Consider the following 27,943-nt stretch of genomic DNA (forward strand, 5'->3'; position numbering starts at 1 on the left):
AGAAAGACAATTACCGTATGATCTCACTCATATGTGGAATTTAGGAAGCAAAACAGAGGATCAGAGGGGAGGAAAGGAAAAAATAAAACAAGACGAAATCAGGAGGGAGACAGACCATAAGAGACTTAATTATAGGAAACAATAAGAGACTTAATTATAGGAAACAAACTGAGGGTTGCTGGAGGGGAGGGGGTGGGGTGATGGGATAACCGGGTGATGGACATTAAGGAGGCATATGATGTAATGAGCACTGGGTGTTATATAAGACTGATGAATCATAGACCTGTACCTCTGAAACCAGTAATACATTATATGTTAATTAATGAATTTAAATTGAAAAAAAAAAAACCTGGACAAGGACCCAGGTGTTAGGCTTCCTGGGCCCTGCCCTTCCCTCTGCTCCTCGAGAAGAGATACATGAAGCGCCTCTCCCTCCAACACAGTGTCCTGGGTGCAACCGGAGGATAGGAAATAAATCTTTATTGTGTTGGTTTATAAGTCCCGTGCCATCCCACCCTCACATCACACCTGTGCAGTGGGCTGGCTCCCCTGCACATCCCGAGGCAGGAATGGGATGAGGCCCTGCTAATCTTCTCCCCCGCTCCAGCCCGCAGCCCACCAGTCATGTCAGCAGCGCCTGGCGCAACATCTGCTTCTTTTGGGGGGTGAGGCGGGTGGGGAACTGGATATCGAAGAAGATGAAGAGATCTCCCTTCTTAGTGGGGTCCTCAGGCAGTGGCATCCCCTCACCTGGCACCTTCTTGAAATACTTGGGACTGAGGCGGGAGGATGAAAGATGGGAAATTAGCAGGCCCCCCAGAGCAGCACTTTGACAGATCCCACGCTGCCCCTGCTCGCGTAACCCCAGGCATGGGGCAGTCAGTACCGCTTTCCACCAGGTGGCTCTTTTCAGCCAGAACGGGGGCGGGGGAGGGGGGAGCGGGGGGGCTGGCTTGTTCAGACAGCCTGCCCCCTGAAAACCCATTTACACTAAATGTCTAATAGAGGGTTCCAGGACTAGAGGTTCCACCCTGGGTTGGGGTGGGGGGTGCTGAGCTGCTGAGTAAAGCTTCCCATGCAGGGAGCCTTTCCTATAAAGGACTTAAGGGATACAACTCAGAACACTAATGAGAGGTTCAGGAGAAGGAAGGCAACCAAGACTGCCCAACACGGGGGCCCTCTGGGCTCTATAGTGGCCTCATGCAAGTTAGAAAAAGGCACTCCCATTTAGCAGGTGAATGCAGCTAGGCCAGAGGTGGGGCCGGATTTCAGCCTCTCTGGTGAGGACTGAAGGGCACCAGGCTGCCCGTTGTGCCACTACCCTCCACGGCCCAGGCCAGCCCTTCTGCCGACTGGGGCCCAAGCAGAGGCACTCACTGGACAATGTCATTGATGGGGATGTTGAGCAGACGATCATCCAGAGTCTTCACCTCCACGGTACAGCAGGTCAGAGCCTAGGGGACACGAGGGCCGAAGGGGCGAGCGGGGGAGGTCACCATGGCCATTCTGTTTAGAAGGCACTTTCTGAGCTTACTCCGTGCCAGGCCCCGAGCCCTGCCTCAAGGACACATAAGGCTGTTCAAGGACTCACAGGAGAGCGAGCCAGGCAACCCACTACCTGCCCTCAGGAGTTCACAGTCTGGTGAGGGAGACTGATGATGACATATGGTGTGGGAGAGGGAGGTACAGGGGTCTGCGGGAGTCAAGCAGAGGCCCCCCGACCATTTTGGAGTGGGACAGGAGGGCTACCCAGTGGCGGCAGCAGCCGGTAAGGGTGAGAAGGAGCTTGCAGGCAGACAAGGTGGATATCTAGCATTCCACGCAGAGGGCCTAGCGCAAACAAGAACATGGAGGTGTGAAAGGAGCACAGTGGCTGGAGTGCAGGGGAGGAGATCCACAGGGGCAGAGTGTGGAGGGCCCTGACTGCCATATGAGATGCTGAGACAGGCCTGGGGCACAGTCCAATGAGTACAGGGAAGAGCCTAGAGGAGATGGGGAGAGGGACTGGAGGGCCAGCAAAAGGGCTGGCTGGGCAGACGCAGGGGCTCACACCCAGACTGTGGGGAAGAACAGAAGGAGACCAGGTGGCAGGACTGACTGCGTGACTGCCTGCAGGTGGGATGGGGGAGGGAAGGCAAAGTCTAGGCTGGCGCTATTCCTTGCTTGCATTGTGAGGACATGAAGGAGCCCTGAAGACAGCCACAAAGATTCTATGTGCGCTCATCACGTTCTGAAGGCCTGACCCACGCAGTGGGGGGGGGGGGGGGGGTGCATGCAGAGTGCAGCCAACTTGCTCACTCTCATCTGCCCACCTCTACTCCTCCACTTTATCCACTCACCTTGCCCAAGGGAATGGGGTGCACAAAAAAGAGGTTGTCGTTCTCCCTGCGGAAGCGAGGGTGTAGCTTCTCCTTTACGATGAAGATGATGTCGGCTGGGATAATGTTGGGGCCCTGGACAGAGGAGGCCAAGGGTTGACAAGGGCTAATAGGTTGTGTGCCATTGGTCAAGTTCCTGCCTCTACTGGCCTCCATGTCTTCATCTGAACAATGAAGAGATTAAACCAGGTTTTCCAGAAGGACCTTTACAGTTTGGTTCCATAGGCCCTCCCCTGAGAAGCCTACTTGGGTGAATCCAGCCCCCCACTATTTCTCCTCTATTGAGCATGCCCAAAAGGATTCACTCAGCTGGAGGGGGAAGGAGGCTTCCTGAGGTCGTGGGCAAAACGCTGAACTGCAAGTTTTGAAGACAACTTCCTGCAAGCCTCTGTCCTGCCAAGTTTCATTAAGTCACCAAAACTCTGCTGAGGTCTCTTCTGGGCACTGGGGACAGAGGAGTCCAACTGCTCCCTAGCCGCAAGGAGTTCCCTGTCTAGTGGGGGCGGGGACAGGCACACAGTCCTCAGCATGCTCAGGACTGTGGTAAAGGGAACCCAGAGGCGGGAGATCAGAGAGGTGCTGACCCAGGTGGGGAGGTCAGGGGAGGCTGCCCGCAGCTGGGAGCATTAGGGCTGGGTCCCGAAGGGAGTGTTTTGGAAGGAGATGTTTTACAGGTGAGAAGGGAGCAAGAAGTATGGGCCAAGGAATTAATCTCTTTTGACTCTGAAAACACCATCACTCTGCCGCTTCTCAGACTTAAGGATTCAGCATGCCTTGAACAATAATTTTATATTTTTATTTAAATAAGTAATTATCACTAAGATATTAAATAGTATTAAAATTATTATTAATAAGTGGTTTCTGAATAGCTCCTATAGTTGGGCTTTACTCAAGAAGCCCTAAAGAAAATCAGAAAGAGGTCTTGTGCTCTTGCCCTGGGCAAATCCCTTCCCTCTCTGGGCCTCAGTTTCCCATTCTGCCGAATGGGGAAAAGCCCTGGGCTATCCACTCACAGAGGTATGGTGAGGCTCTATCGCTTGTAAGGGACTATGGGGATCATCTCACCCACTCTGCAGACTGGTCTTCCTACCAGACTAGGGCTCACAGGGGCAGGAGAAAGCATTGCCTCCTTCCCCCTCAGTCTTCCCACCCCATGAGCAAGCCCAGGTGACTGACACTAGGACTGACTCTAGTCAGTTCCTTCCTTCTCACCTGGTCCCCTTCCTTCTCAAAGGTGATCCGTGTGCCCTGCCTCCAACCAGGTTTCACATCAATTGTGAGAATCTTGTCCTTGATGGTGGAGGAGTACCCATCCTCGTTCAGCACCTGCAGCCACACGGCACGGGGAGGTTTGCTGGGTATTTCCCGGCTGGCCTTTTCACATGAGAAAGATGTTACAGGGCTTCGGTGCTCACGTTCATTGCTCTAGCAACGGGGAGAACCTTCCCTGAGCCATTCCCGCTCTCACCCCATTCACTGGAACCAAAGACGTTTAATTCCAGGGTATGTCATGGGGCTAGGGACTGAGATGCCAAGTGGTCACTGTGAGTTGGTCAAGCCTCCAAATCCAGCCCTAGAAATCACGTGGCCCTGGCCACTAACAAATGCATAGTGAACACATGCCCAGGTGCTCTCTCCCAGCCCAGAGGCTCTGGCCCTGAGGCTCTGGCAGGTCTCTTAATCAGGAAGGGAGAAAGACCACGGAGGTAGCCTACCCGAGCATTCCATATTATGTCATCCATCCGTTCCCCAACCACAAGCCCAGATGGGTGCCCTCTGTGGAAAGCATGGCCATAGTCGGCATCTCCTCTTCTGGGCAGAGGTGCCTTGCTCGTGTGCCTAGCATAGGGCTGGGCTATGGGACATATGGCTGGGCCAACCCAAGGACTGTGACCTGGGGGCACTGAAGGTCTTCGATCAGACCCCTTAGGGACTGTCCCGCAGCCCACCCCCCATGTCCACACTGTTTCCTCTTACTCATGAGGCATACACACTGATGAAGCCCTGGGGATATGGTCTGGTAATGCCCAGAGGGCAGAATTCACAAGAGACTCTGCCCATTCAGAGCCCAACTTCCCACAGGGATGGGGCTGAACTGAGAAGGGAGAGACTCTGTCCCAGTTAGGAACACTGGAGAGGAGATTCCTGCACTAGGAAAGAATGCGCTAATACCTTCAATTGTCCCTTCCAACTTCAGAGTCTAGAATTCTATTATCCTAGGTCTCCAAATCTGAGAGTTCATGATTCCAACAGAGACCATACCCGAGGTCTCCAGTGAGGACAGGGAGGAGGTTACTTGCGAGATTGGAGGGGATAGGTAGTGGCTCCCAGGAGGAGCAAGACAAGTACTCACCCTTCGGGAGATCTTAATTTTCTTGGTGCAGCCGAAGAATAAGTCCTCCAGGGATAGGTAGAGGTCTCTTTCGATTGGGGGGTCCTGTTTCTTGACCCCTCGGCCCCGGAGCCCTCCAAAGTTCAAATCTACCTCTCTGCCTTCTTCATCAAAAAACTCTGCAGGAGTTGAGGAGAGGAATAAGAGAGGCTGTTTCCAGGGACTTGAATGCGTAGACACCTCCACACACACCTCTTCAGGCCCCAAATGTAACACCCCGCATCCCATTCCTACCTTGCAGACTCAGACTGTGAGGCCAGGCCAAAAAGTTGTCCTCAACTGCAGATCCAAGGATTATCATTCCTTGCCACTTCCCACTGCTTCATCCCCCCGTTTGGATATTCCCACCCTTTCCTGACTCCCTTCTCCCTGAATTTGGGGAAACGCCCCTCAAGGCTGGCTGCCTCAGGAGAGGAGTGCCCTCTGGTGGCAGCTTCTGGTATGCCAGAAATGACTCCTGCTGGTAGCTTGCCGCTGGGAGGGTCAGAAGCATTCTAGTCCTTCCTACCCTTCCCCAGGTTCCACTCTCCCTCACTGTTCAGCCCAGCCCAAGACCACTAGAGACCCCAGACTCAAGTTTCTATGAAGTCAGCAGCTGACAAGGGGCTGGGGCAGGGGTAGTTCCTAACAAATGTGAGAGTTCACCGAACTCCTTTTTTCCTCAATCTCTTTTCTCCCGGCCCAGCTCTACACCCGGAACCCCTCTTGCTGCCCCGCCCTTCCATCCCAGTGCAAAGAGCCCTTGTCTCTTGAAGTGCAATGTCATTGTTTGGTTGCGGTTTTTCTGTCCGTGGATGGAGTAATAATGCCCGATCTGCCTTCTACCATTTACTTGGGATTAAATAACAAGATGAAGAAGAGCTAAACGTTGCTGAGAGCTTACCATGCATCCAATGCTGGTTTCAGCTCTTCATACTATTCTCTCACAGGCCAAAGAAAATGCTCACAGTCCCACAGTCCATCTGAGCCCAGGGCAATTTGACTTGAACCTGTGCCCTGAACCACTATGCTTATTGCTACATGTGAAGCCCTTTGTAAGCTTTGTAGAGTCCGGGGTTGCTATCATAATTAAGATTTTTTGTACTCTGCCTCTTACAGTTAGTGCCAGGAATGAAGGTCACAGGCTAGAAGGCTGCAGTGACTTGAGGCTAGGGAGGGCAAGGCGGCGCCACACTGTGCCCCGCTGTGAGGTGAAAACTAATCCAGAGGCCTGTGAATTACCTGGTCCCCTCTTGTGCCACTGAATTCATTTGTTCACCCTGCACTTATGGTGTACCAGGTTGTCGACACCCCAGGAGACAGGTCATAGGAAGGCCTAGTCCCTCAGCCCTGCAGGGAGACGGAACACAAGAATCCCTTGGGTGAAACATATGGCAGTATAGCTTCTGAGCGCTACCCGAGGGACCCCAAACCCTGTAAGCGATGCCCCTATAAGCTCTGGGTTGGCTCCTCTGAGCTGCCTCTTTTCCATGCACCTGTCCCTGGGAGAGACGGGTCCATTGTATGATATCTTTCAGTCTGCAAAGCCCATGTTCTTAATGGTTTTATAAAGCCATTATCTCATTTGATAATGACGGTGAGGAATGGACTACTACAGCCATTTAACAGTAAGGAATTTGAGGTTTCAGAGGGGTGAAGAGATTTGCCCAGAATCACACAGCTCATAAGTGGCAGTGCATGGATTTGAAACAGGCCCGACCCCAAGTCGCCTGCTTTGTCCAGTCACACATGGGGTTTATGAACTTAGCTTCCTCTGGTAGACAGGTGAAGACGATGCACGGTGGGAGCGGTCTCTGAGATAGACAGGCCGTGAGCTGAAGCTCACTTCTTATTAACATGGAGAAGAGGAAGAGAGAACTTCTGAAATGCAGGGGAAGGTGCTGCAGGCGGACAGGCAGCGAAACCGAGCCTGAGTCAGCTCCTTGTCACTTTGTCTGGGATGTGAGATCACCCACCCACCCATCCATGTACTCATCTAACACACCCTTGTACAATGACATCTGATGCAGCCATTAAAATAAAGTAGATCTATATATGGTATGGTACATAATAAGATCATCTCCAAGATATACTAAGTGCAAAAATTAAGTGTGTACGATATGGTCCTATTTCCTTAATTAGATAAAAGGTTTATGTAAAGATAAATATATGCTGATAAATGCACAGAAAATTTCCGGAAGGATACGTAAATAGTTAACAGTAAGTGGCCGCTTCTGGAAAAGGAATAACGACTGGAATTTATTTCTTCTTTAATACATTTTTTTTTTACCATGCACTATATCTATTTCTTAAAGTAAAAAAAAAAAAAAAACAAAAGGATTCGAAGAAAAGCTTTTACAGCTCTGTCCTTTCCCATAAGGCAAGCGGGTAGGTGGGGCCTCTTACCACCAAAGGGGTTATCTCCTCCGAAGAACTCATGGAAAACCTTTTCAGGGCTGCCGTGGAAGACGTAACCAGTTGTCCATGGGGTCTGGGATCCATACTCCAGAGGAATCCCGCCCTTCAGGCCTTCCTCTCCAAACTTGTCGTAGATGCCTCTCTTCACAGCTGTGGACATGGGGCACCTTGAGAACAGGGCCGGCCTTGGGGACTAAGATAGCTGCTGGGCTGGGAAGCAGGTGGACACAGGGTAGAGAAAAAGGGGCAAAAGCAACCTTATTTCTAAAGTTCCTGTTGTCTGGCACTCTTTGGAGGGAGACCCTTAAAGTTAGGCATGTAATCTCCTAGGCATGGTCCTGTAGCCAGGAGGAGAGCCGGGAAAGGTGGAGACTTGCTGGGGGTGGTGGGGAAGGATTGGAGGAGGGATCTAGATATTGAGGGTCAGGCTACTGTTCTGGAATTTGGCTAAATTCATCATCACAGCTACTGTTTTATGTGGGACAGATAGAATCCTAGCACCTTGAAATTCTAGAATCCAAGAATTCTAGAGCTGCCAAATTCTAGAGCTTTGAAATCCTACAGTCTAAGGACTCTAAAGTCCTGAGAACTCAGGACTAGAGAAACCTTTGCCATCTGGCCTTTCTTCTGCAGAGGATCTGTGATTAGTCTCCAGGACAAGCCTTCAGGGGGTATCCATGCAGGCACTGCCCAGGGCAGAGGTGGGGAATCATTTTCTACACTCTTGGTTTCAAACTTCTGCTTTACCAGCCTGTCTCTGCCCCTTTATAGATAAGCTCTCCTTGGGGAGTTGGAGAGGTGGCTACTTGGCAGTTTGGGAAGAGTAACCTTCCTCCCTTGGCAGCAAGCATCTCACTGTATGCACCCCTGCAGGGCACAGGCGGGGTGTGGGGGATGTGGGAGAACTGCCCCAGGCCTGCCCCACTGAGACTGGCTGAGCAGATCCCCTGAATCCAAGGGCTCTCCACACCACGTCAACCTTATCTCGTGACTACTGAGAGAGGCAATTCTGCATGCTGATCGCTTTCTAGGTTTGTTCAGACTCTAGGCAGGGAAGAGAAATGCTTACTCTGTTGGGCCCCTCAGAAAGCCCAACACCCAGAGACCTAAGGAAGAGAGGTGGCCCAGAGGAGATGCGTGCAGTCACTCACGGTCGCTCAGCACATCATAGGCCTCTGCTATTTGCCTGAATGTCTCTGCGGCGGTTGGCTCACCGGACTTCAGCGGATGGTTCTTAAGGGCCAGTTTCCGGTACCTAGAGGAGGGACGATTCATACGTGTCATAGCAGCTGACACAGGCCTGAGGCGTGGGTCAGCGTTCGGAGCTGGCTCTGCCGTCCACTGCTTTGACGGTCCCAGCAATAGAATCAGGGCCGTGGTGGCCAAGGCGGCACACGGCTCAGAGGCCCTTGGAGAGAACCCAGTGGGTAGAAAGCGCAGCTGCCCGCCCTGGGGGTTTGTGCCGAGGCTACACTTCCTCTAGCTGCTCCGGCCAGTGCCCGAACATAGGGGGGATGTTAGTGCTGGTGTATCCCTACAGGACGCAGGACCCCTCCAACCTGCAGCCTCTGCGTCACACTCCTGTTGACGGGCCCAGCTGAGTTTTTTCTCCAGACCACTCCGTAGCCCTCCCCACCCAGCTCCCCTGTCACAGGTAGCAGACCTGCACTGGGGTCTGAGGGCCCTCCCAGCACACTCCTGCTCCCCCTTCACCCTCACGTGTGTTTCCCCCAATACATTTCTTGCCCATCTAATCCTGTCCTGATGTCTGAACTGACACCTAGGCTTCTTGGGAAGATCAGGTAAAATAAGGCATCAAAGGGCCGGGTACAGAGAGGCAACTGAGCACATATCAGACCCTCTTACCGCCTCCCACTTCTGTGCTCATTCCTCTCCCGGCTTCTGCAGCTGTCCCACCCCACCCCTCAGGGAGGCAGTGCCTACAACATGGGAAAATCTGTACCATCAAGGTCCGGGAGGAAAGAGCTGGCATGACCTGGGTGATTTGCAGAGAGTTTAAAAAAGAGACCACTCACCAAAGTGTGGGAGAGATGGAGGATAACCACAGGGGATGGTGCTGACTACCCCTGAGCCTATAGGAGTGAGGGCAGGGAGAAGTTAACGAAATCCCACAGGAGAGTGTGTGGACGGGGTCGGGGGCAGGGGGGGGCCTCGGCCTCAGAGCTGTCATCTGCAGTTAAGGAACATATCCAACCCGAAGGGCCTTCATAGGAAGGGAGCTGGGAATAAATACCCCAGCCCCACTCTCCTCTCCTCCCTCCCAGTCACCTGCCGTGGGCGCTCTGCAGCTAGATGCATCAGGAAGTCTGAGCGCCGGGGCGTCCATTGAGGCAGGGCCCAGCTTTCAGCACAGAGAGCAGGCTGCAGGAGGGTGGGGAGTTGGTCTGGAGGAGCCAAAGGACACATCAGTGGCTCAGTCCCAATGTGACCCCATGTGACCCCATGTCAGAGCGCTGGGTCAGAGTGCAGCTCCCCGGCCGCTCACGCCTTCTATGCTAGGGACCCCTTCGGTTCCTTCTCTTCGCGCCCCACACACTCTCCTTGCACAAGCTGATCTACCCCGAGGCTTTGAGTACCACTCACTCACTGACCACTCCCAAATCCCTATCTGAAACCAGGCCACAGAGCCCCAGACTTCTGTATCCAGCTGCCACCTCGGTATCTCCTTTCCAATGTCCCACAGGCCCCACAAACTCAATGAGCCCAAATACAAACACATTTTCAGTCCCCAACTTTTTGCCCATTTGCCCAGGCAAAGCAGCCAAAATGCTGAGCGTTATCAACTCCCGTGTTCTTCGTCCCCTCCACCGCCAGCCCACCCCTCACCAGGGCACGTCAGTTTTACTTTCTCCCCAGTGTTCTCTTCCTGCCTCTTCATGCCTCCAACTACTGCAGAACCATGGCTTCCTGCTTCTAGCCTTCCCCCTCTCCGGGCCTTTCGCTGTGCTGCCCCCTGACCGAGTCACTCTCCGGCCTACATCCTCCACTGGTTCCCTTTGTCTTCAGCATAAAACCCGAATCTCTCTAAGATTCAAGCCTCTGCTTCTCTCTCTGGCCTTCTCACTCACAGCTCTCCCTCCCCATTCCCATGACCTCTCCTGACCTTCAGACCAGGCTCCAAACTCCCCACACTGCATTGCTCATATCTTTGACATTCGATTGCTTCACCTGTAACGCTCATCCCTCTCCAGTCCCTCCCATCTCCCACTGGCATGTTTTCATTCATCTTTCAACACGCAGCTCAGGGGTCAACTCCTCCAGGATGCCTTCCCTAACTGCAGCCTCCATTCTGGGTTAGACTCCCCTTCCCCGAGTCCCCCAGCACCTTCGATCCCTAAACTTAGCACTCGGTGCTCCAGTTGTTCACAGACTGGTTTGTCTCTACCACTAGCGTGAGTTCCTTGAGTTGCTGTGTCTAGTTCTGTGTCCCTGGTGCCCAGCACTGAGCAGCAGGGAATATGTGAATGACCCTAACTAACTGTCCCGCAAGGCAGCCCATCTCACTGTGGGACCGCTCCGACTTTCAGGCAACATTTCATCTTAACTGAGTGAGGTCTGCTGTCCTGTGACGCTGAAGGTCCTGACTGTGCCCCTGGAGGCCTTCCAGAGAGTATCTGCTTTGTCTGCCTTCAGAGACTTGAAGACAATGGTCATGACCTCCCTGAGACTTTGCAACCAGCCCTTCTCAGTTACAAAGGTCAAAGTCAGTTATGGGGAGAACTGCAGGTAAATTCGATCAATGAGTAAAAGTAAGTTGAGAAGTTTGAGAAGAGTTCCATTTTCATATAAACTCGAGTAGTTGTAAGATTTGCCTGGCTGTGCCGTCGCTGTCTTCCTGAGCGGGCAGGACGGAGCGGGTCACAGCTCAGATGCTGCAGCCTAGACGCAATGAGAGATACTGAGCAGGTAAATAGCAAGGCAATTAGGAATCATCATGGTGCTTTTCTTCATTATATACATTCGGCATTCTGAGGGGGGAGGTCAAAATCTAGGTACTCCTGTATGGGACTCGTCTCTTAAAGCTGTTACAAGAGAGAAGGGTTGGGAGCTATTGTTTGCAATACACGTGGTTCTTTTAATCACTCTTTGTATGACATGGTTTCAGCTGCAAATGATTTCTGGGCATTTCATGTTCATTATCTCACATAATCCCATGTCAATACCACAACAACCTTTATAATTATTATTTTTAAACGAACTTTATTTATTTGAGGGAGAGAGAGTGCACGAGAGAGCACAAGCAGGGGGAGCAGCAGAGGGAGAGGGAGAAGCAGACTCGCTGCAGTGAACAGAGAGCCCAATGCGGGGCTCGATCCCAGGATGTAGGGATCATGACCTGAGCCAAAGGCAGACACTCAACCCACTGAGCCAGCCAGGTGCCCCAACCCTTATAATTATTATTATTTTAGAGATGGGAAAACTGAAGCTCAGAGAGATTCATTTGTCCATGTCACATAGCTAGCAGGTAGGAGAACCTGGATTCAGACCTGGGTCCTTCCAGTGTTTAACTTTGTCTTATCTTTCTGCTCTCCAACTCCTTGTGACCTCTCCTTAGATGGCTCCCCCTGGCCAAGGAGATGCTCTGAACAGTGGGTGACATCACACACTGTCCTGAATTGTTCTGTAATTGTCTTTTGAGTTTGTGTCTTGTTTCTCCAGCCACACTGTAGACTCTCCACTTATCCCACACAAACGCCCTACAGGACCTGGCCCACAGTAGGCATGGTGTCAGGACACTGGTTCTGCCATTTACTAGGCACATGGCCTTGGGATAATAACAGCACCTACCTCTTAGGGTTGTTGTGAGGATTAAACGAAATAATGATGGAAGGTTCTCAGTGCAGAATCTGTACATTCAAGAAATGTATCACTACCCAACCTAATTGACTGTATTATCCCAGATTCCTCCCTTTTTCTTTACCTTCCAGTGATCCCATTAAGAGCCAAGTCCATTCTCTCTCCTCTCTCTAGCCCACTGTCCTGCGTCAAGCTTCATCTTTCTTTTCCTTTTTAAAATATTTTATTTATTTATTTGAGAGAGAGTAAGAGAGCACACAAGCATGGAGGAGGGCAGAGGGAGAGGGAGAAGTAGGCTCCCTGACAAGCAGAGAGCCTGATGTGGGGCTCGATCCCAGGACCCTGGGATCATGACCTGAGCTGAAAGCAGATGCTTAACCAACTGAGCCATCCAGGCGCCCCTAAGCTTCATTTTCTGCCTTGATTATCATGACGGCCTCTGAAGGGGTCTCTCTCCTTTTAAAATAAGCTTCCACAGCACTCTGTACTTCTCGTTCTGCAACACTCATCACACTTATGACTTATCCAACATCTGTATTCAACAAAATTAAGCTGTATATCTGATTCATGATTTTATCTTCAGCTGCTACCACTGCATCTAACCATACAGTAGGCACTTAATAAACATTCATCAAAAAACCACATTTCTTTTTTTTGAGAGAGAGAGCATGCGTGGAAATGGGGGTGGGGTGGGGAAGGGGGGGAAGAAGAGGTAGAGAGAGAATCCCAAGCAGGCTTGATGCCCAGCACGGAGCCTGACTCAGGGATCAATCTCACAACTCCGAGATCATGACCCCAGCCAAAATCAAGTCAGAAGCTTAACCGACTGAGCCACACAGGCACCCCCCATAAACACATTTTTTCAGAAAAATGTGCTGACTCCTGTTCCAGACTTTCTTAGAAATGGACCACAAAGTCCCCAAGACCTGATGAAAGTATTGGGTGATGAAAGCATTGGGAAATGCAGTTCAACATCACAAACCCATCTGGTGGCCAGAATTTGAAACACATCCATCTGGTCATGTCACTCTCCTGTTCTCAATCCTTTGGTTCTCCGTAATCAGGATAAAGTTCGAATGTCTCCTTTGTCCCGATTTTTATTGCTAGGAAAACCAGGAGACTCAGAGGGGAGACAGGGCATAGCGGTTAAAGGATGATGAGGTGGGAACTCTGACCCAGCCCAAACCCAGGCTATAGGTATGTAAGAAGCAAGAGAAGTAATAAGGTTTACCTTGCCTGCCCTAAACTTGTGCAAGAAAGCTCAGTTTGGAAGAGATAAAGGTGGGGCCTTCCTGGCACACCCCTAAAGCCTCACTCTCACCCCAACTTACGCCTTCTTGATCTGGGCATCCTCTGAATTGCGAGTGATCTGGAGTACCGCGTAATAATCCTGGCCCATGGCTGGCTGGCAAGGCACTCAGTCGTAGTATAATCGTATAATCGCGACTCTAAGAGGGCGGTTAGTCTGCATTCTTTGGTTGCTCCTAACAACCGCACAGGGGCACTCTGGGAGTGGTAGTCCTTCCTGCCTAAGCAAACCACAGGCTCAGTTCCGCCTCACAGAGAGCCAATGGAAGAATTAGAAGAATAGGAGCTGATTCTGTGACCCTGGTAAAGGTCACTCAACTCAGAAACTCTCAACTCAGTTTTTAAAGCAAGTAGCAATTAGTTTTAATTAAAAGTGTTCAGAACGGGGGCGCCTGGGTGGAGCAGTCGGTTGAGGGTCTGACTCTTGGTTTCCACTCAGGTCATGATCTCAGGGTCGTGAGACTGAGCCCCAATGGGGCTCCAGGTTCAGTGTGGAGTCAGAGTTGGCTTGAGACTCTCGCTCCCTCTCTCTCTGCCCCTCAACTCCCACCCCAACACACTCTATCTCTCATAAATAAAATCTTAAAAAAAAAAAACACACACACATTTCAGAACAAATGCATTTAGCTGATTTTTTAAAAATAAGTTTTAAATTTTAGAATAGCTTTAGATTTTCAGAAAAATTGGGAAGACAGTACAGAATTCCCATATACCCCATACCCAGTTTCCTGTATTATTAATGGCTTACATGAGTAAGGTATATTTGTCACAAATAAAGCCAATATTCATACATCGGGGGGGTGTGAATGTTCAATTTTATGACATTATTTATTAAGTTTTTATTTTAATTCCAGTATAGCTAACATACAGTGTTATATTAGTTTCAGGTGTACAATACAGTGATTCAACAATTCCACACATCACCTGGTGCTCATCACAGTAAGTGCCCTCCTTAATCCCCATCACCTGTTTCACCCTTTCCCCTCCCCACCTCCCCTCTGGTAACCATCAGTTTGTTCTCTACAGTTGAGTGTCTGTTTCTTCGTTTTTCTCTCGTTTCCCCCCATCCACGTTAGTTTGTTTTGTTTCTTAAATTCTACGTATGAGTGAAACCATATTTGTCTTTCTCGGACTGGCTTATTTAGCTTAGCATAATCCTCTCTGGCTCCATCCATGTTGTTGCAAATGGCAAGGTTTCATTCTTTTTTATGGCTGAATAATATTCTGTTGCGTAAACACACTACTTCCTTACCCATTCGTGTACCAATGGACACTTGGGCTGTTTCCATAATTTAGCTACTGTAAATAATGCTGCTATCAGCATAGCGGTGCATGTATCTCTTTGAATTAGTGTTTTGTATTTTTGGGGTCGATACCCAGCACTGCAATTACTGGATCATAAGGTAGGTCTATTTTTAACTTTTTGAGGAACCTCCATACTGTTTCTCCTAGCGGCTGCACCAGCTTGCATTCCCACCAAAAGTGCACAAGGGTTCCTTTTTTCCCACATCGTCACCAACACTTGCTGTTTCTTGCGTTGTTAATTTTAGCCATTCTGACAGGTGTGAGGTGGTATCTCATTGCAGGTTTGATTTGCATTTCCCTGATGATGAGTGATGTTGAGCACCTTTTCATGTAACTGTTGGCCATCTGTAGGTTTTCTGTGGAGAAATGTCTGTTCATGTCTTCTGCCCATTTTTTAATTGGAGTATTTGTTTTTGGGTATTGTTTTATCAGTTCTTTATGTATTTTGGATATTAATAACCCTTTATTAGATATCTCATTTGCAAGTATCTGCTCCCATTCAGTAGGTTGCCTTTTAGTTTTGTTGATTATTTCCTCCAGATACATCATTTATAATTGAAGTCCATGCTTTATTCAGATTTCCTAGTTTTTATCCTAATGTCTTTTTTTCTGTTCCAGGATCCCAACCAGGATACCACATTACATTTAGTTGTCAGGTTTCCTTAGGCTTCTCCTGGCTAAAACTGTTTCTCAAAGTTTTCTTGTTTTTTGATGACTCTGATAGTTTAAGGAGTTCTGGTCACATATTTTGTACAGCCTCTTGATGGGATTTGTTTGATGTTTTGTTTTTTTTTAAGATTTTATTTATTTATTTGACAGGGACAGCCAGCAGAGAGGGAACACAAGCAGGGGGAGTGGGAGAGGAAGAAGCAGGCTCCTAGCGGAGGAGCCCGATGTGGGACTCGATCCCGGAATGCCAGGATCACGCCCTGAGCCGAAGGCAGACGCTTAACGACTGCGCTACCCAGGCGCCCCTGATGTTTTTCTTATGATTAGACTGAGGTTAGGGGCTTCTGGAAGGAAGACCACAGAAGTGAAATGCCATTCTCATCCCATCATATCAAAGGTACCTACCATCAACACATCACTGGTGACGTTGACCTTCGTCTGCTGAGGAGTATTTGTCAGGTTTCTCTGCACTATAAGGTTACTTTTGTTTCCTGCTTTCTGAATTGTACTCCTTGGAAGGAAGTCATTTCATGGCCCACCTTTAAAGAGTGGGGAATTATGCTCAACCTCCTTGAGAGCAGAAGTGCCCTGTTTTCCACATCCCACATCCAGTCACCAAGATCAGTCCATTGCCCAAAGTTAATCCAAACTGCTTACCCTGGCACACAGGCATTCGGTGATCTGCTCTCACCCTATCTACCCTAATCTCTCACCCCAGGGTACACCAACCCCCATTGCTCCTTGCTTCTCAGAATGCTTGAGCATGAAAAGCGTGCTTGCAATTGCCCCAACTAACCATTCTCTCTCATACATTCACCTCTGGGGCTACCTCTCTTCAAACCCTCCAAACCATACACACCACTGCCCCTGGCTTCCACCAAGCTAACCCTTACTTCTGTTTTTCTTATGAAGAAGTTTATATGAACAAAAGAGCAGCATTAGAACTTTCCTTATTGAAGGAGTGTTGCCCCTGTGTGCCCCCCTCTACCTGCTTAGTATTCACTTGCTTTTGTTTCACCACTATGCATTTCCTGTGGTGTACTCGTAAATATTTAACAACCAGCTCACCGGAAGGGAAAAAAATAGCCCCGATTTGTAGCATTTGCCAATTTCTTCCAAGCTGTTACAACCAGCTCCAGCACACCACTGCATGTATTCCTAACATATTTATCTTTTCATGTTTGTGAACTTTACATAAATGGAATCATTTATCCAATGGTATAGTATTTGTGTGTGTGTGTGTGTGTGTGTGGCTTATTTGCACAGAGCATTCCCTGTGGATGCTGAACATTAGGGTACATGCATCAACTTTGCAAGGTAATGTCAGTTTTCTGATGTGGTTATTCGGATTTACACTGGCAAAATAGCAGTGTCAGAGTTCCCTTTTGCTTCACATCCTCATCAATTCTTTTTTTTTTTAAGATTTTATTTATTTATTTGACAGAGAGAGAGACAGCCAGCGAGAGAGGGAACACAAGCAGGGGGAGTGGGAGAGGAAGAAGCAGGCTCCTAGCGGAGGAGCCTGACGTGGGGCTCGATCCCATAACGCCGGGATCACGCCCTGAGCCGAAGGCAGACGCTTAACCGCTGTGCCACGCAGGCGCCCCAACATCCTCATCAATTCTTGCCGTCAAGTTTTTAATTTTCTTTTAAAGTACATGTATGTGTATATATATAAAACCCTGAGATCAAGGGTTGCATGCTCTACCCACGAACTAGCCAGGCACCACTGATGTCAGGTTTTTAAATGTTTGCCAGTATCGGTGTGAAACAGCATCTCATTGCAAACTTTGATTTGCATTTGTTGTTGCTGTCTTTTCATGTTTACTGTCCGCTTTTCATTGTGAACTGTCTATATATGTCTTTTGCCCATTTTTCTTTCTTTCTTTTCTTTTTTCAGATTTTATTTATTTATTTGCCAGAGACTGAGCACAAGCAGAGGGAGCGGCAGAAGGAGAGGGAGAAGCAGGCTCCCCACTGAGCAGGGAGCCTGATACCGACTCAATTCCAGGACCCCGGGATTATGACCTGAGCTGAAGGCAGATGCTTAACTGACTGAGCCACCCAGGCGCCCCTCTTTTGCCCATTTTACTACTGGGCTTTTTGTGTGTGTGTGACTCTTTATGTTTTCTATTTCTTTGTTGAAATACATAAAATACAAACCCCTTTCACTTTGGAGCTTGTGTTTTTACCATTTTTTTAATGGGGTAGAACTTATCAATCTTTTCCTTTTTGGTTATACTTTTTGTGTCCATTTTAAGAAATATTCTCTGTAGAGGTCATAAAGATCTTCACCTATCTTTTCTTCTGAAAGTCCATTTCACTCTTTTTTTTTTTTAAGATTTTATTTATTTATTTGATAGAGAGACAGCCAGCGAGAGAGGGAACACAAGCAGGGGGAGTGGGAGAGGAAGAAGCAGGCTCATAGTGGAGCAGGGAGCCTGACGCGGGGCTTGATCCCAGGACTCTGGGATCACGTCCTGAGCCGAAGGCAGACGCCCAACGACTGAGCCACCCAGGCGCCCCATGAAAGTCCATTTCACTCTTAAACCTTTAATCCACCTATAACTTTTTTAAAATATGGTACAAGGTAGTATCATTTTCGTTTTTGATATCCTATTGTCCCAAAACCATTCATTTAACAGTCCTTTGTTTCCCCACCAATCTGTATTGACTGCTGTGTTACACAGGCAGTCTCCATATATGCATAGGTGTAGATCTGGACTGCATGTGGAGTGGACGGTGATGGACGTGGTTGAGTATTTCACCGAGGCTGGCTTCCCCGAGCAGGCAATAGCTTTCCAAGAGCAGGAAATCAATGGCCAGCCTCTGCTGCTCATGCAGCGCACTGATATGCTAACTGGCCTGTCCACCCGCCTGGGCCCAGCCCTGAAAATCTACAAGCACTGCATCAAGGTGCTACAGGAAGGCCACTTTGAGGATGACGACCCTGATGGCTTTCTAGGCTGAGCACCCGGACTCCCCCCTGCCCCAACCCATTCCAGCCTCCATCTATCCAAGACTCCCAGAGTCTAGGAGCTGGATGGGGACACTCTCAGCCCTCACCTGTTGGTGAGGGACATTCCTCCCTACTCATCTCTTCCCTGTGTTTCCCCAGCATACACACACTTGGCCCCTAGCACATCCTGTACTCCAAGATAGAGAAGTGTGGGGTGGAACAGGGCCTGCTCATTGCACCCCAGGAAGGCAACCCTCCCCCAAGTCTAGGACATTTTGGGGAAAAAACAGGGGCTTCCTGTCTCCCCTAGATCCTCTTCAGTTCAGCCAGATGTTTTTTTTTTTATAATGATTTTTTATTATATTATGTTAGTCACCATACAGTACATCCCCGGTTTCCGATGTAAGGCTCGATGATTCATTAGTTGTGTATAACACCCAGTGCACCATGCAATACGTGCCCTCCTTACTACCCATCACTGGCCTATCCCATTCCCCCACCCCCCTCCCCTCTGTAGCCCTCAGTTTGTTTCTCAGAGTCCATAGTCTCTCATGTTTCATTCCCCCTTCTGATTACCCCCCCTTTCTTTATCCCTTTCTTCCCCTACTGATCATCCTAGTTCTTATGTTCCATAGATGAGAGAAATCATATGATAGTTGTCTTTCTCTGCTTGACTTATTTCACTTAGCATTATCTCCTCCAGTGCCGTCCATGTTGTAGCAAATGTTGAGAACTCGTTCTTTCTGATGGCTGAGTAATATTCCATTGTATCTATGGACCACAACTTCTTAATCCAGTCATCCGTTGAAGGGCATCTCGGCTCCTTCCACGATTTATCAGCCAGATGTTTTCTATATGTTTTGTTCTGCCTGTTCATTTTGGTGGGTAGCCTTTCCTCTCTCCCCCACTACCCATGCCCCAACCATGTCTGCCCCTGGCCTCGGGCCTCTGGGAGCAGCTGGAGTGGCGTCCCTGTGTCTTCCCTAGCACTGTCCTTTCTTTCTGTTGGTTGTCACTCCAGCTGGCTGTACTGCTTTTTAATACTGCACTGAATGTTTTTTAAATAAAGTTAAAAAAGAAAAAAAAAGGTTGAGTGGTCAGAAAGCAACTCTATCTTGATGCTGCTGTGCTCACTTCCCATTTGTGTGACCTGAAGCAAGTTTACTTAATAGCCCCAAGTCTGTTTCCTTGAATAAATGGGATTATTAACATAAACTCCACCACAGGGCAGGTGTGAAAATATTAAATACAATTATACAAAAGCATGTATCACATAGAAAATGCTTCCTTAGCATTGAGGCAGTAGAGGCAGAGCCCAAGTTCCAAATTCTGTCCATTAGCTACTAGTTTTATGACCTTAAACAATGATGTCTTAGCCACAGTGCCTATTTGTAAAGTGAAAATATGGCATTATTTTTTATTTTTTGCATTTCTGATCTTTCTTGTGGGTTTTAATTTGCATTTAACTACTGGAATTTAAAGTCTTTTCATGTGTATTGGCATTTTTTTTTTTTTTTTTTTTTTTTTACTCTGCTTTCCAGAGAAAAGATGTTAAAAATTAAACCCAGAGTGTTGGGGAAGGCCTTATTCAGCCTGGGACTGGCTGAGGTGAACACGGGAACAAGGACACTCTATCTGAGGGACACCATGTGTGCAGGAGCTGGGGTGAAAGGGAGATGGCCTGTGTGGTTGCCAGACTGTTTACTCACTGAGATGTTGAGCAAGTGAAATACTGAGAATTATGACAGCCGAATTTCTCACTGTTGAAGGAGGGAGATTTACATGTAGAAAGCTAGAATAATCCCAGTGGAGTTGGTTTGGAATTAGGGGACTTCAGTGTGAACTCATGACCTTTCATATATATACAGAATGAGGGATATAGAAATGGAGAGTCTACATCAGAGTACTGTCCACTGATAGGGCCTAGAAGCAATAATACCCTAGTAATAAAGAGTATACATATAGTGCCCAGACCTTGATTTCCAAATGCCATTCTCCACTAAAAGGAACCATAGCTATCTAGACAAATGACTTATTCCAGGCTGGGATGAAACTTGAATAATCTTGTATCAGAAAATATGGAAGCGCTAAAAGAATGCTATTAATATGTCAAAAGGACATAGGATCCGGACGCCTGGGTGGCTCAGTCGGTGAAGCATCTGCATTTGTTTCAGGTCATGATCCTGGGGTCCTGGGACTGAGCCCTGTGTTGGGCTCCCTGCTCAGCGGGGAGCCTGCTTCTCCCTCTCCCTCTGCCTCCTGCTCCCCCTGCTTGTACTCTATCAAATAAATAAAATCTTTAAAACAACAACAAACAATAAAACACCAAACTAAATAATAGCAATAATGGATTATAATCCATAGAATAAAATATGAATCCATGTGTAGTCCATACTAATATATCTATACTGAATGAGTGAGTGAATTAGTAATTAAATAAATGGGGGAGAAGGGAAAGTTCTACCTTACAGTAGAAATGTAAGAGAATGATGGAATTATAAAATCACCATTTGGCAGTTAGAGTAGGAATAAGTGATTCAGACAGAAATCATCAACAAAGGCTGCCACTGGATGAGGCAAGTTTCACGAGGAAAAGGATATTTATACAGTCTCAAAGTAGCTCTCTGCAAAATACTAACTCTGCCAAGGAGAAACCTGGTAGACACCATTTTAACCAACTTAAGCTCACCTGATTATAATAAAAAAGGTGGACAAACCAAGGGCCGGCAAGGACACGGAGAAATCAGGACGCTTATACACTGCTGCTCAGAATGTAAAATGGAGCAGCCACTTGGACAACAGGCGGCGGTCTCCAAATGTTAAACATGATTACCATATCCTTGCAACTTTCCTCAAGTGCGAAATGATTTCAAGGTGAAAAGTAAATTAGGGGCGCCTGGGTGGCTCAGTCGGTTAAACGTCTGCCTTGACCTCGGGTCATGATCTAGGGATCCTGGGATCAAATTCTGCATTGGGCTCCTTGCTCAGAAGGGAGTCTGCTTCTCTCTCCCTCTGCCCCTCGCCCTGCTCATGCTCCCTCTCCAGCTCACTCTCTCTCAAATAAAAAAATAAAATCTTAAAAGAAAAGTAAATTAATAAAAATATAAAATATATCCACAGAGATGTGTTCAAGAAAAAGGATCCTAGGGGCGCCTGGGTGGCGCAGTCATTAAGCATCTGCCTTCGGCTCAGGGCATGATCCCAGCGTTCTGGGATCGAGCCCCACATCTGGCTTCTCTGCTGGGAGCCTGCTTCTTCCTCTCTCACTCCCCCTGCTTGTGTTCCCTCTCTCGCTGGCTGTCTCTGTCAAATAAATAAAAAAAATCTTTAAAAAAAAAGAAAGAAAAGAAAAAGGACCTTTACTCTGCGAGACTATTGTGAGGACTGTGCCTGGCACCGAGGATACGCTCACTGGCAGATGCCACTCACTGCCAGCTTTCCAGATCTGAGAAATAGAGGCACTTCTCACAAGAAGTCACAAGGGGGCGTCCGAAAGCCAAGAAACAAAGTCCGGCTTGCCTGGGCCTATACTGCTGCAGATGGGGGTTGTCTACCCTTCCTTACCCAGAATGCACTCCTCAACCCAAAAGGAAAAAAAAGCTTTGTCGCTGACACTGGGGAGGTTCCACTCACAGAGGACAAGACTTTGGGGTACTTGAGAGCTAGCCTCCGTCCTTCTGTTTGGATCTGGATTTCAGGGCAGCTGTCAAGGGTCACTGTATCCATTACAACCAGGCTATCAACTCTGGAGACCTATGAAAAGGGACTTATGGATGTGATGATGGTGAAGAGCGAGCCCTGGAATAGGATCTCACAGACGTACCTGCTGTGTGAACTCAGCCATATCCTCCATCCTGTCTTCTTCATCTGACTTCTTAGAGGTTCCCTCCAACCTCCTCGGATCCAATGTTTCTGAGCTCTGGAATATGTCCCTTTGGGTCTACCTGACCATATCACAAATCACTCCTTAAATGGAACTGCTCTAGTCCCAGAGGTCTCGTGACCATGTGGCAGAGTAGAAGGCACAGGTCTTGGAGACAGACTAAGCAAGGTCCAAATCAAGGGTCTGGTACTTAATTTCTCGAGGCTCAGTTTCCTTATCTATAAAACAAAATAATGCCATTTCCTTTTTAAGAGTGTTGTTGGGATTAAATATATAAATATAGTCCCTAGTATAGTGTAGATGCCCAGTAATATTCAATGACTAACAGTATTTTATTTTCACAATTTAGGCAATATACAACAGGTAAAAAAAAAAAAAAAATGGATTTAAAGTTAAGATAAACTGCGTTAAAGTTCCTGTTCCCTGTGACCCTTGGCCAATCAATTCATCTGAGTCTCACTACCTGCATGTCATAGTGACGTTATAAACATTACATAAGAACATACCTTTAAGAATGCTGTGAACCATACTGTTACCCCAGCCAGAAATTGGCTTCTTCCCTTAAATAAATCCAGATCTTAGCCTACATTGCTCAGTTCAAGTGTTGTATCCTCCAACTAACCTTTTCTCTAGTAATCCCTAAAATGTAAAACTCTGGAAAGTGTTAAAAAGAATGATGAAGGTCTAAATGTACCGAGAAAGAAAGAACTCAGAGATTCTAAGTGAAAATAAAACACGGAATACATGCATTATAACTCCCTTTCTATATTTAGGGGAAAAAAGAGTGACCATGTTAAAACCCTTGCTTAAAACTCTTCCGTGGGTTTCTTACCAACCAAATGAAATTCAAGCTCCTACCTGGCACTCAATCCCCTTCACTATTTGGGCCCTGCCAACCTCTCCAGCCTCATCTTCTACAGACCAGCCTCACCATCCAAAGAGCGCTGGGTTCCAGCTATTACTCAAGGGCCCTTTACTATCTCTTCCTCTAGGTCTCAAACTTAAGCATGCACCAGAATCACCTGACTGGCTCTACCCACAGAATTTCTGATTTAAGGCTGAGGTGGGGCCTAGGAATTTCTAGTTCTAACAAGTTCCCAGGTGATACTGATACGGCCGTTAAGGGACCACGCTCGGAGGGCCACAGCCTTTATAATGATAGGATTCAACTTCATCCCCTGTACATGGACCGATCAACCATATCAGTTTGCCTAGGACTGAAAGTCTCATGTAGCAGAAAATCCCCCAGTCCAAGGAAAACTGAGACAGTTGGCTTCCCTACCTGTGTAAGAATCTTTCCCAGGTTGCTGCTTAAGGGACAGTTACTGCTAACTAGCAGTCTTTCTCTATGGCCAGGCCAAAAGAAAGGGCCTGAGAAAGGAGTTCCACCAACCTGAATGGCTTTTTGCTGGAGTAAGAATATTTAACAAACGTTTTCAAAGTCAGACTCCTCCAAACACATTCTCTTTATTTCCTTCAGAGCACAGGCTTTAGTCCTCTGGTCCTTGTAAACATTTAACACAATGGTGTGAGATCAAACTAAGCATCCATATCCTTGCCCTGTGCTGCTGGGGTGAGTGTATATAGGGAGCACATGTGAGCTTCTTACTCCGTTCACAGCAGGTCTTGTCATGGAATGATACTTCCACATGGGCCAATGCAGCTGATTTTCTGTGACTTCCAAAGGGTGCCCAAAACAATAAAGGGCCATGGTCCTTGAGAAGGACTGATGATTATTTGGCTCTTTGTCGATTAGGGACAATCTTTTTTCATTAACTGGGAATCCTCTTCCAAGGAGTCAGAGATCAGAGAGCTGATAGCGTCGCACAAGACCATCTCGACAGCATGTGTAGATCTGCTTCTCCCATGTGGCTACCTGCAACACAAGAGTTTCCAGCTCAGAGGAAGCCTGGGAGTCTTCCATTTCAAAAAGATAGAGCCACTGATCTCCATTAGTACAAGTGAGTCTAAGAAGCTCTACTGACTCCAAAGACAAGAGAAGAATTAGATCCATGATAGGGATTTTAAAAATAGCTGGCTAGCATCCAGGGCACTTATGACTACAGGACAGAGAAACAAATTAGCCAAGTAGAGAGCAAACCCACTAGCGTGATGCATAGTTGAGGGCAGAGGGTCTGGACCTGGGAAAGGAGATGATCCATAGATGGGCCAGCGTATCCCTGAACCTTGTAAAATTATATTCAAAGAAGTTCTCAAAATGCGCCTGTCTGAGACAGCAGCTGCACGGAGGAGCGAGGCACTGGCTGGGGCTGGAGCGGTGGCTGCAGCAGCTGAGGTGAGTGCCACCCCGGCCACCAGGCTTCCAGTGCGGAGGCTCCGCCGCCATTGCCACCACGCTTGGTGAACGCATGGTGCCAGGAGGCTGCCAGCACCACGACAGTCCAATGCGGTATCACCTCCTCCACGACTTCTGGAGTTTCTCAACCAATCTTCGGGGTGGGGGCAGCTGGCACCCTGGCATTTTAAGCTATGTGGGAGCGCATGACTTCATCACTTATGATAGTACCACCACTTCTCTGAAGATGTGCACCCTCTCGTTCCTGCCATAACAATCGTCGCTGTAGAGCCCCACTTTTCATTTCTGGGCTGACTGGCGACTGTGACGCAATCAGGGAAAGCTGCTGCAGACTTGCCACTTTTGCCATCATCCTACTCCTGGTTTTTGTCACAGAAGCTGTTGTTGTGGTTTGGGGATACGTTTACAGAGCAAAGGTGGAAAAAGGAGGTTGCAGCATTCAGAAAGTGTGTAAGACCTACAGTGGAACCAACCCTACAACGGAACCAACCAGTCAGACTGGAAAAATAGGGACTGGTTCAAAGAAACCAAAAACCACAGTGTCCCTCTCAGCTGCAGCAGAGAGACAGCCAGCAGCTCTACTGCTAGGTTGGCACACTCCTCTGACCTCCATATTGAGGGACGTGATGCTCTCGGTGTGAAGAAGCTATAAGAAAATCACGGCACGTGTTATCTGGGCAGTGCTGGCACGTGCAGCTCTTCAGCTGCTAGACATGCTCCGTGCACGCATCGTATTGTGCACGAGTAGAGATCCTGCTTATGAGCTCCTCACCACTGGTGGAACCCATGCAGAGTAGAAGAGGCAAGTCTCAGGTTTTTAGTCTTACTCTGATTTGGAAGGTGAATCAAGCAGGTTTACTCTTAGTAGTTAAACCACATTTAGTTAAAACCACACATTACACAGGTGTTGGACAGAGCAGCTTGGCTCTGCATGCACCCGCCCTGTGATTTTCTTTTCCGTTGTTCTGACTCTCCACGTCTCTAAGCTGTAGGTACGACAGTGACTGTTCTCATTTCGGAACCATCTGTGAGTTGCACAGTGTGGGAGAATGAGAGGAGGACCCGGGCCTGCTTCCGTTACCTCCACGCAGTAATAGGACTGCTGCCAAAGTATCACTGGTCTTTTCAGTCTTCACAACGGAGAACTCTTGGCCAAGGGATTTTGGGGAAAGAAGGAGGAAGCTGCCAACTAAGGTTAAAGTTAATACCAGATGGTACCCCTTATCAGTGTCCTTTTAAAAAACATACATTGTAGTTCGATAACAGCACTGTAACAAAGGACCAAAACAGATTTTAGAATTTAGAACCATACAGTGTACTCTGGTTCATCTTCAAAATCAGACTGATCTTTGAAACTAGAGGTTTTTGATCAAAACTGGCTTTATAGGAGCATAACATATGTGCTACTCTTTCAAAACAATTTGTGTGTATGTGTGTGTGTTGTTACGTGATTGAGCCCACTCATCATAAATCTGAACTCATTAGGATTAATGTACCCATACAGACTAGTAAAATGGTATGTAGATGAGATCTCGGTTGTAAACAGAAAAACCTAATTCAATAAGGTCTGTATCATCCCTCAAAAAAAAGAAAGAAAGAAAGAAAAGAAAAAGCCCGAGACTCAAGGGTTAAGAACCACTAATTTAGTGGAGGAAGCATGAATTCTGGAGGTAACTTAATCTCAGGTTTGCTAATGTGTAGCTACATGACTTATGGCAACTTTCTCAACCACTCTGGACTCCAGTTTCCTCACTTATAAAATGAAAATGGTATGCTAATTCACAATATAGAACACTACAAAGGAAATCTAAAAAATGAAGTGGATCTATATGCATTTATCTGAAAAGAGCTCTAAGATCTTAATAAAAAAAGTCATAGACTATAGAATGATTTCAGTTATGCACAAACTAAAGATAAAACTATATTATTTGCATAAATACAGAAACACAAAGATGTAAGTACAAATTCTCCAAAAAACAGTCTTGAAAGATTTAGGCTGAACTGTTACTGCTAGTTACTTCTGGAAAGAAGAGTGGAACTACTAAAGGTCTTAAAGGGGACTTTACAGTCTGTATAATTTTGTATTGTTTGAATTGTTATAGGTATGTATTAACTGTATAACTTCTAAAAAATTATAAAAACAATAGAAACAATAATACCTATTCCTCAAGAATAGTAACAATAAAATAAGATGATACATGTAAAACATCCAGCACCATGTCTAGTCGATAAATATTATTTCCCCTTTTGTTTTTCTCTTTCTAACCAAATGAGATAACAAGTCTTCAACTTTAAATAATAATAATGATGATAGCTAATATTTATAGAAGATTTAAAATTTACAACTATTTTTCATATACATTATCTTATTAATACTTTCATTTTACAGAAGAATTGACAGACTGGGGAGGTGAAGTGATTTTTCAAGTTTCTAGAGCTAATAAGTGGTGAAATCACTTCTGACTCAAAATTCTCACTTTCTTTTATTTCATCCGTAAGTATTTTATCATCCAGAATGCCCACAAAGTAGCTGGATTCAGTCCTCTCAAAAGCCCTAGATCCTAGGTAAGAATCACCCAAGCACGTCTCAGGCCTGTACCTTGAACACAGGGTCACAGTCAGCCCCAGTGAGTTCAATGAGATAGTCTAGGTCTTGCTGGACAATGAAACAGCTTCCATCACCTAAAAGGCAAAAAGAAACATTTAGATAACTAAAGAAAAAGCTGTGCGCAAAGGAGCTTTAAAAAAAAAATCAGTATTTTAGTTTATTTCTGTACATCACGAGCCTGAAGAAGATCATCCCAAGACCCAGAATGGCAAACAGGTCTCATTATGTGGGTCAAATATGAGGACCTACAGTGGCTGCCTGGAATGCTGGGTTAGAGGATTTGAAGGACAAGTGCAAGCTCAGTGAGAAGGGCTGTCTTTGATTAGCAATTCCTGCCAAGGGCACAGAGCAAGCAACTGCAGGCTTATGCATCTGATTGCAAACTTACCCTGGACAATGATTTTTTTTTTTTTTTAAGGTTCTACCTATTTATTTAACAGAGAGACAGACAGCCAGCGAGAGAGGGACCACGGGCAGGGCGAGTGGGAGAGGAAGAAGCAGGCTCCCAGCGGAGGAGTCTGATGTGGGCCTTGATCCCAGAACGCCAGGATCACGCCCTGAGCCGAAGGCAGACGCTCAACGACTGAGCCACCCAGGCGCCCCGGGACAATGATTTTTAACAGGGAATTGTCTATATAAATGTTTTAATGTGCTCCCAAATTATTCAATCAATAAACTTGACCAGATATACAAGGCAAAGGAGCAAAGTTGTTATATCAAGAAAATAAAAGTATATTTATTCTTAAACTTAATTTTCTCAAAAGAGCATGGACAAATAAGACGGGATGATCTATAAACTGCTGAATAAGGTAAATTTTTTGGTTATTGTTTTACTTAATATAAAATTAGTATATGCTAATTGAAGAAAACTTAAAAACAAACAGAAGTAAATAAAATCACTCATAATCT

The 27,943-nt window shown here is 47.1% G+C and overlaps 2 protein-coding genes and 1 pseudogene across 8 annotated transcripts in view; 1 reads left to right on the forward strand and 2 right to left on the reverse strand.

Annotated features, from left to right (window-relative positions):
• Positions 1 to 463: 463 nt before the first annotated feature.
• On the reverse strand, positions 464 to 13,457 carry DNAJB13 (DnaJ heat shock protein family (Hsp40) member B13). 2 transcript variants are annotated; one of them, XM_057316706.1, is made up of 8 exons: positions 13,317 to 13,457; positions 8,319 to 8,422; positions 7,156 to 7,317; positions 4,732 to 4,889; positions 3,591 to 3,752; positions 2,340 to 2,453; positions 1,378 to 1,454; positions 464 to 776 (listed from the first exon to the last, which is right to left on the reverse strand). In XM_057316706.1, the coding sequence occupies exons 1-8, from the start codon at positions 13,382 to 13,384 to the stop codon at positions 623 to 625; spliced, it is 999 nt and encodes a 332-aa protein (XP_057172689.1). In that variant the 5' UTR covers positions 13,385 to 13,457; the 3' UTR covers positions 464 to 622. The 2 variants fall into 2 exon arrangements, with proteins under 2 accessions (XP_057172689.1, XP_026373864.1); XM_026518079.4 differs by having other exon boundaries at positions 3,591 to 3,704; positions 13,317 to 13,449.
• Positions 13,458 to 23,557: 10,100 nt separating this feature from the next.
• The window catches only part of PAAF1 (proteasomal ATPase associated factor 1), a 40,050-nt gene continuing 35,664 nt past the window's right edge, over positions 23,558 to 27,943 (reverse strand). For 5 of the 6 annotated variants that reach the window (XM_057316708.1, XM_026518072.4, XM_026518070.4 and 2 more), the window contains 2 exons: positions 27,026 to 27,108; positions 23,558 to 23,985 (listed from right to left, as the gene is read on the reverse strand). In XM_057316708.1, coding sequence (XP_057172691.1) covers positions 23,908 to 23,985; positions 27,026 to 27,108 — 161 coding nt within the window. In that variant the 3' untranslated portion in view covers positions 23,558 to 23,907. Of the gene's footprint in view, positions 23,986 to 27,025; positions 27,109 to 27,943 lie in introns of those variants that run through there. The other variant, XM_048217298.2, reaches the window with a different exon arrangement.
• On the forward strand, positions 24,479 to 25,338 carry LOC113269299 (tetraspanin-3-like; annotated as a pseudogene).

The sequence above is a fragment of the Ursus arctos genome, unplaced genomic scaffold (assembly GCF_023065955.2).
Source record: "Ursus arctos isolate Adak ecotype North America unplaced genomic scaffold, UrsArc2.0 scaffold_22, whole genome shotgun sequence".
Classification (NCBI taxonomy): domain Eukaryota; kingdom Metazoa; phylum Chordata; class Mammalia; order Carnivora; family Ursidae; genus Ursus; species Ursus arctos.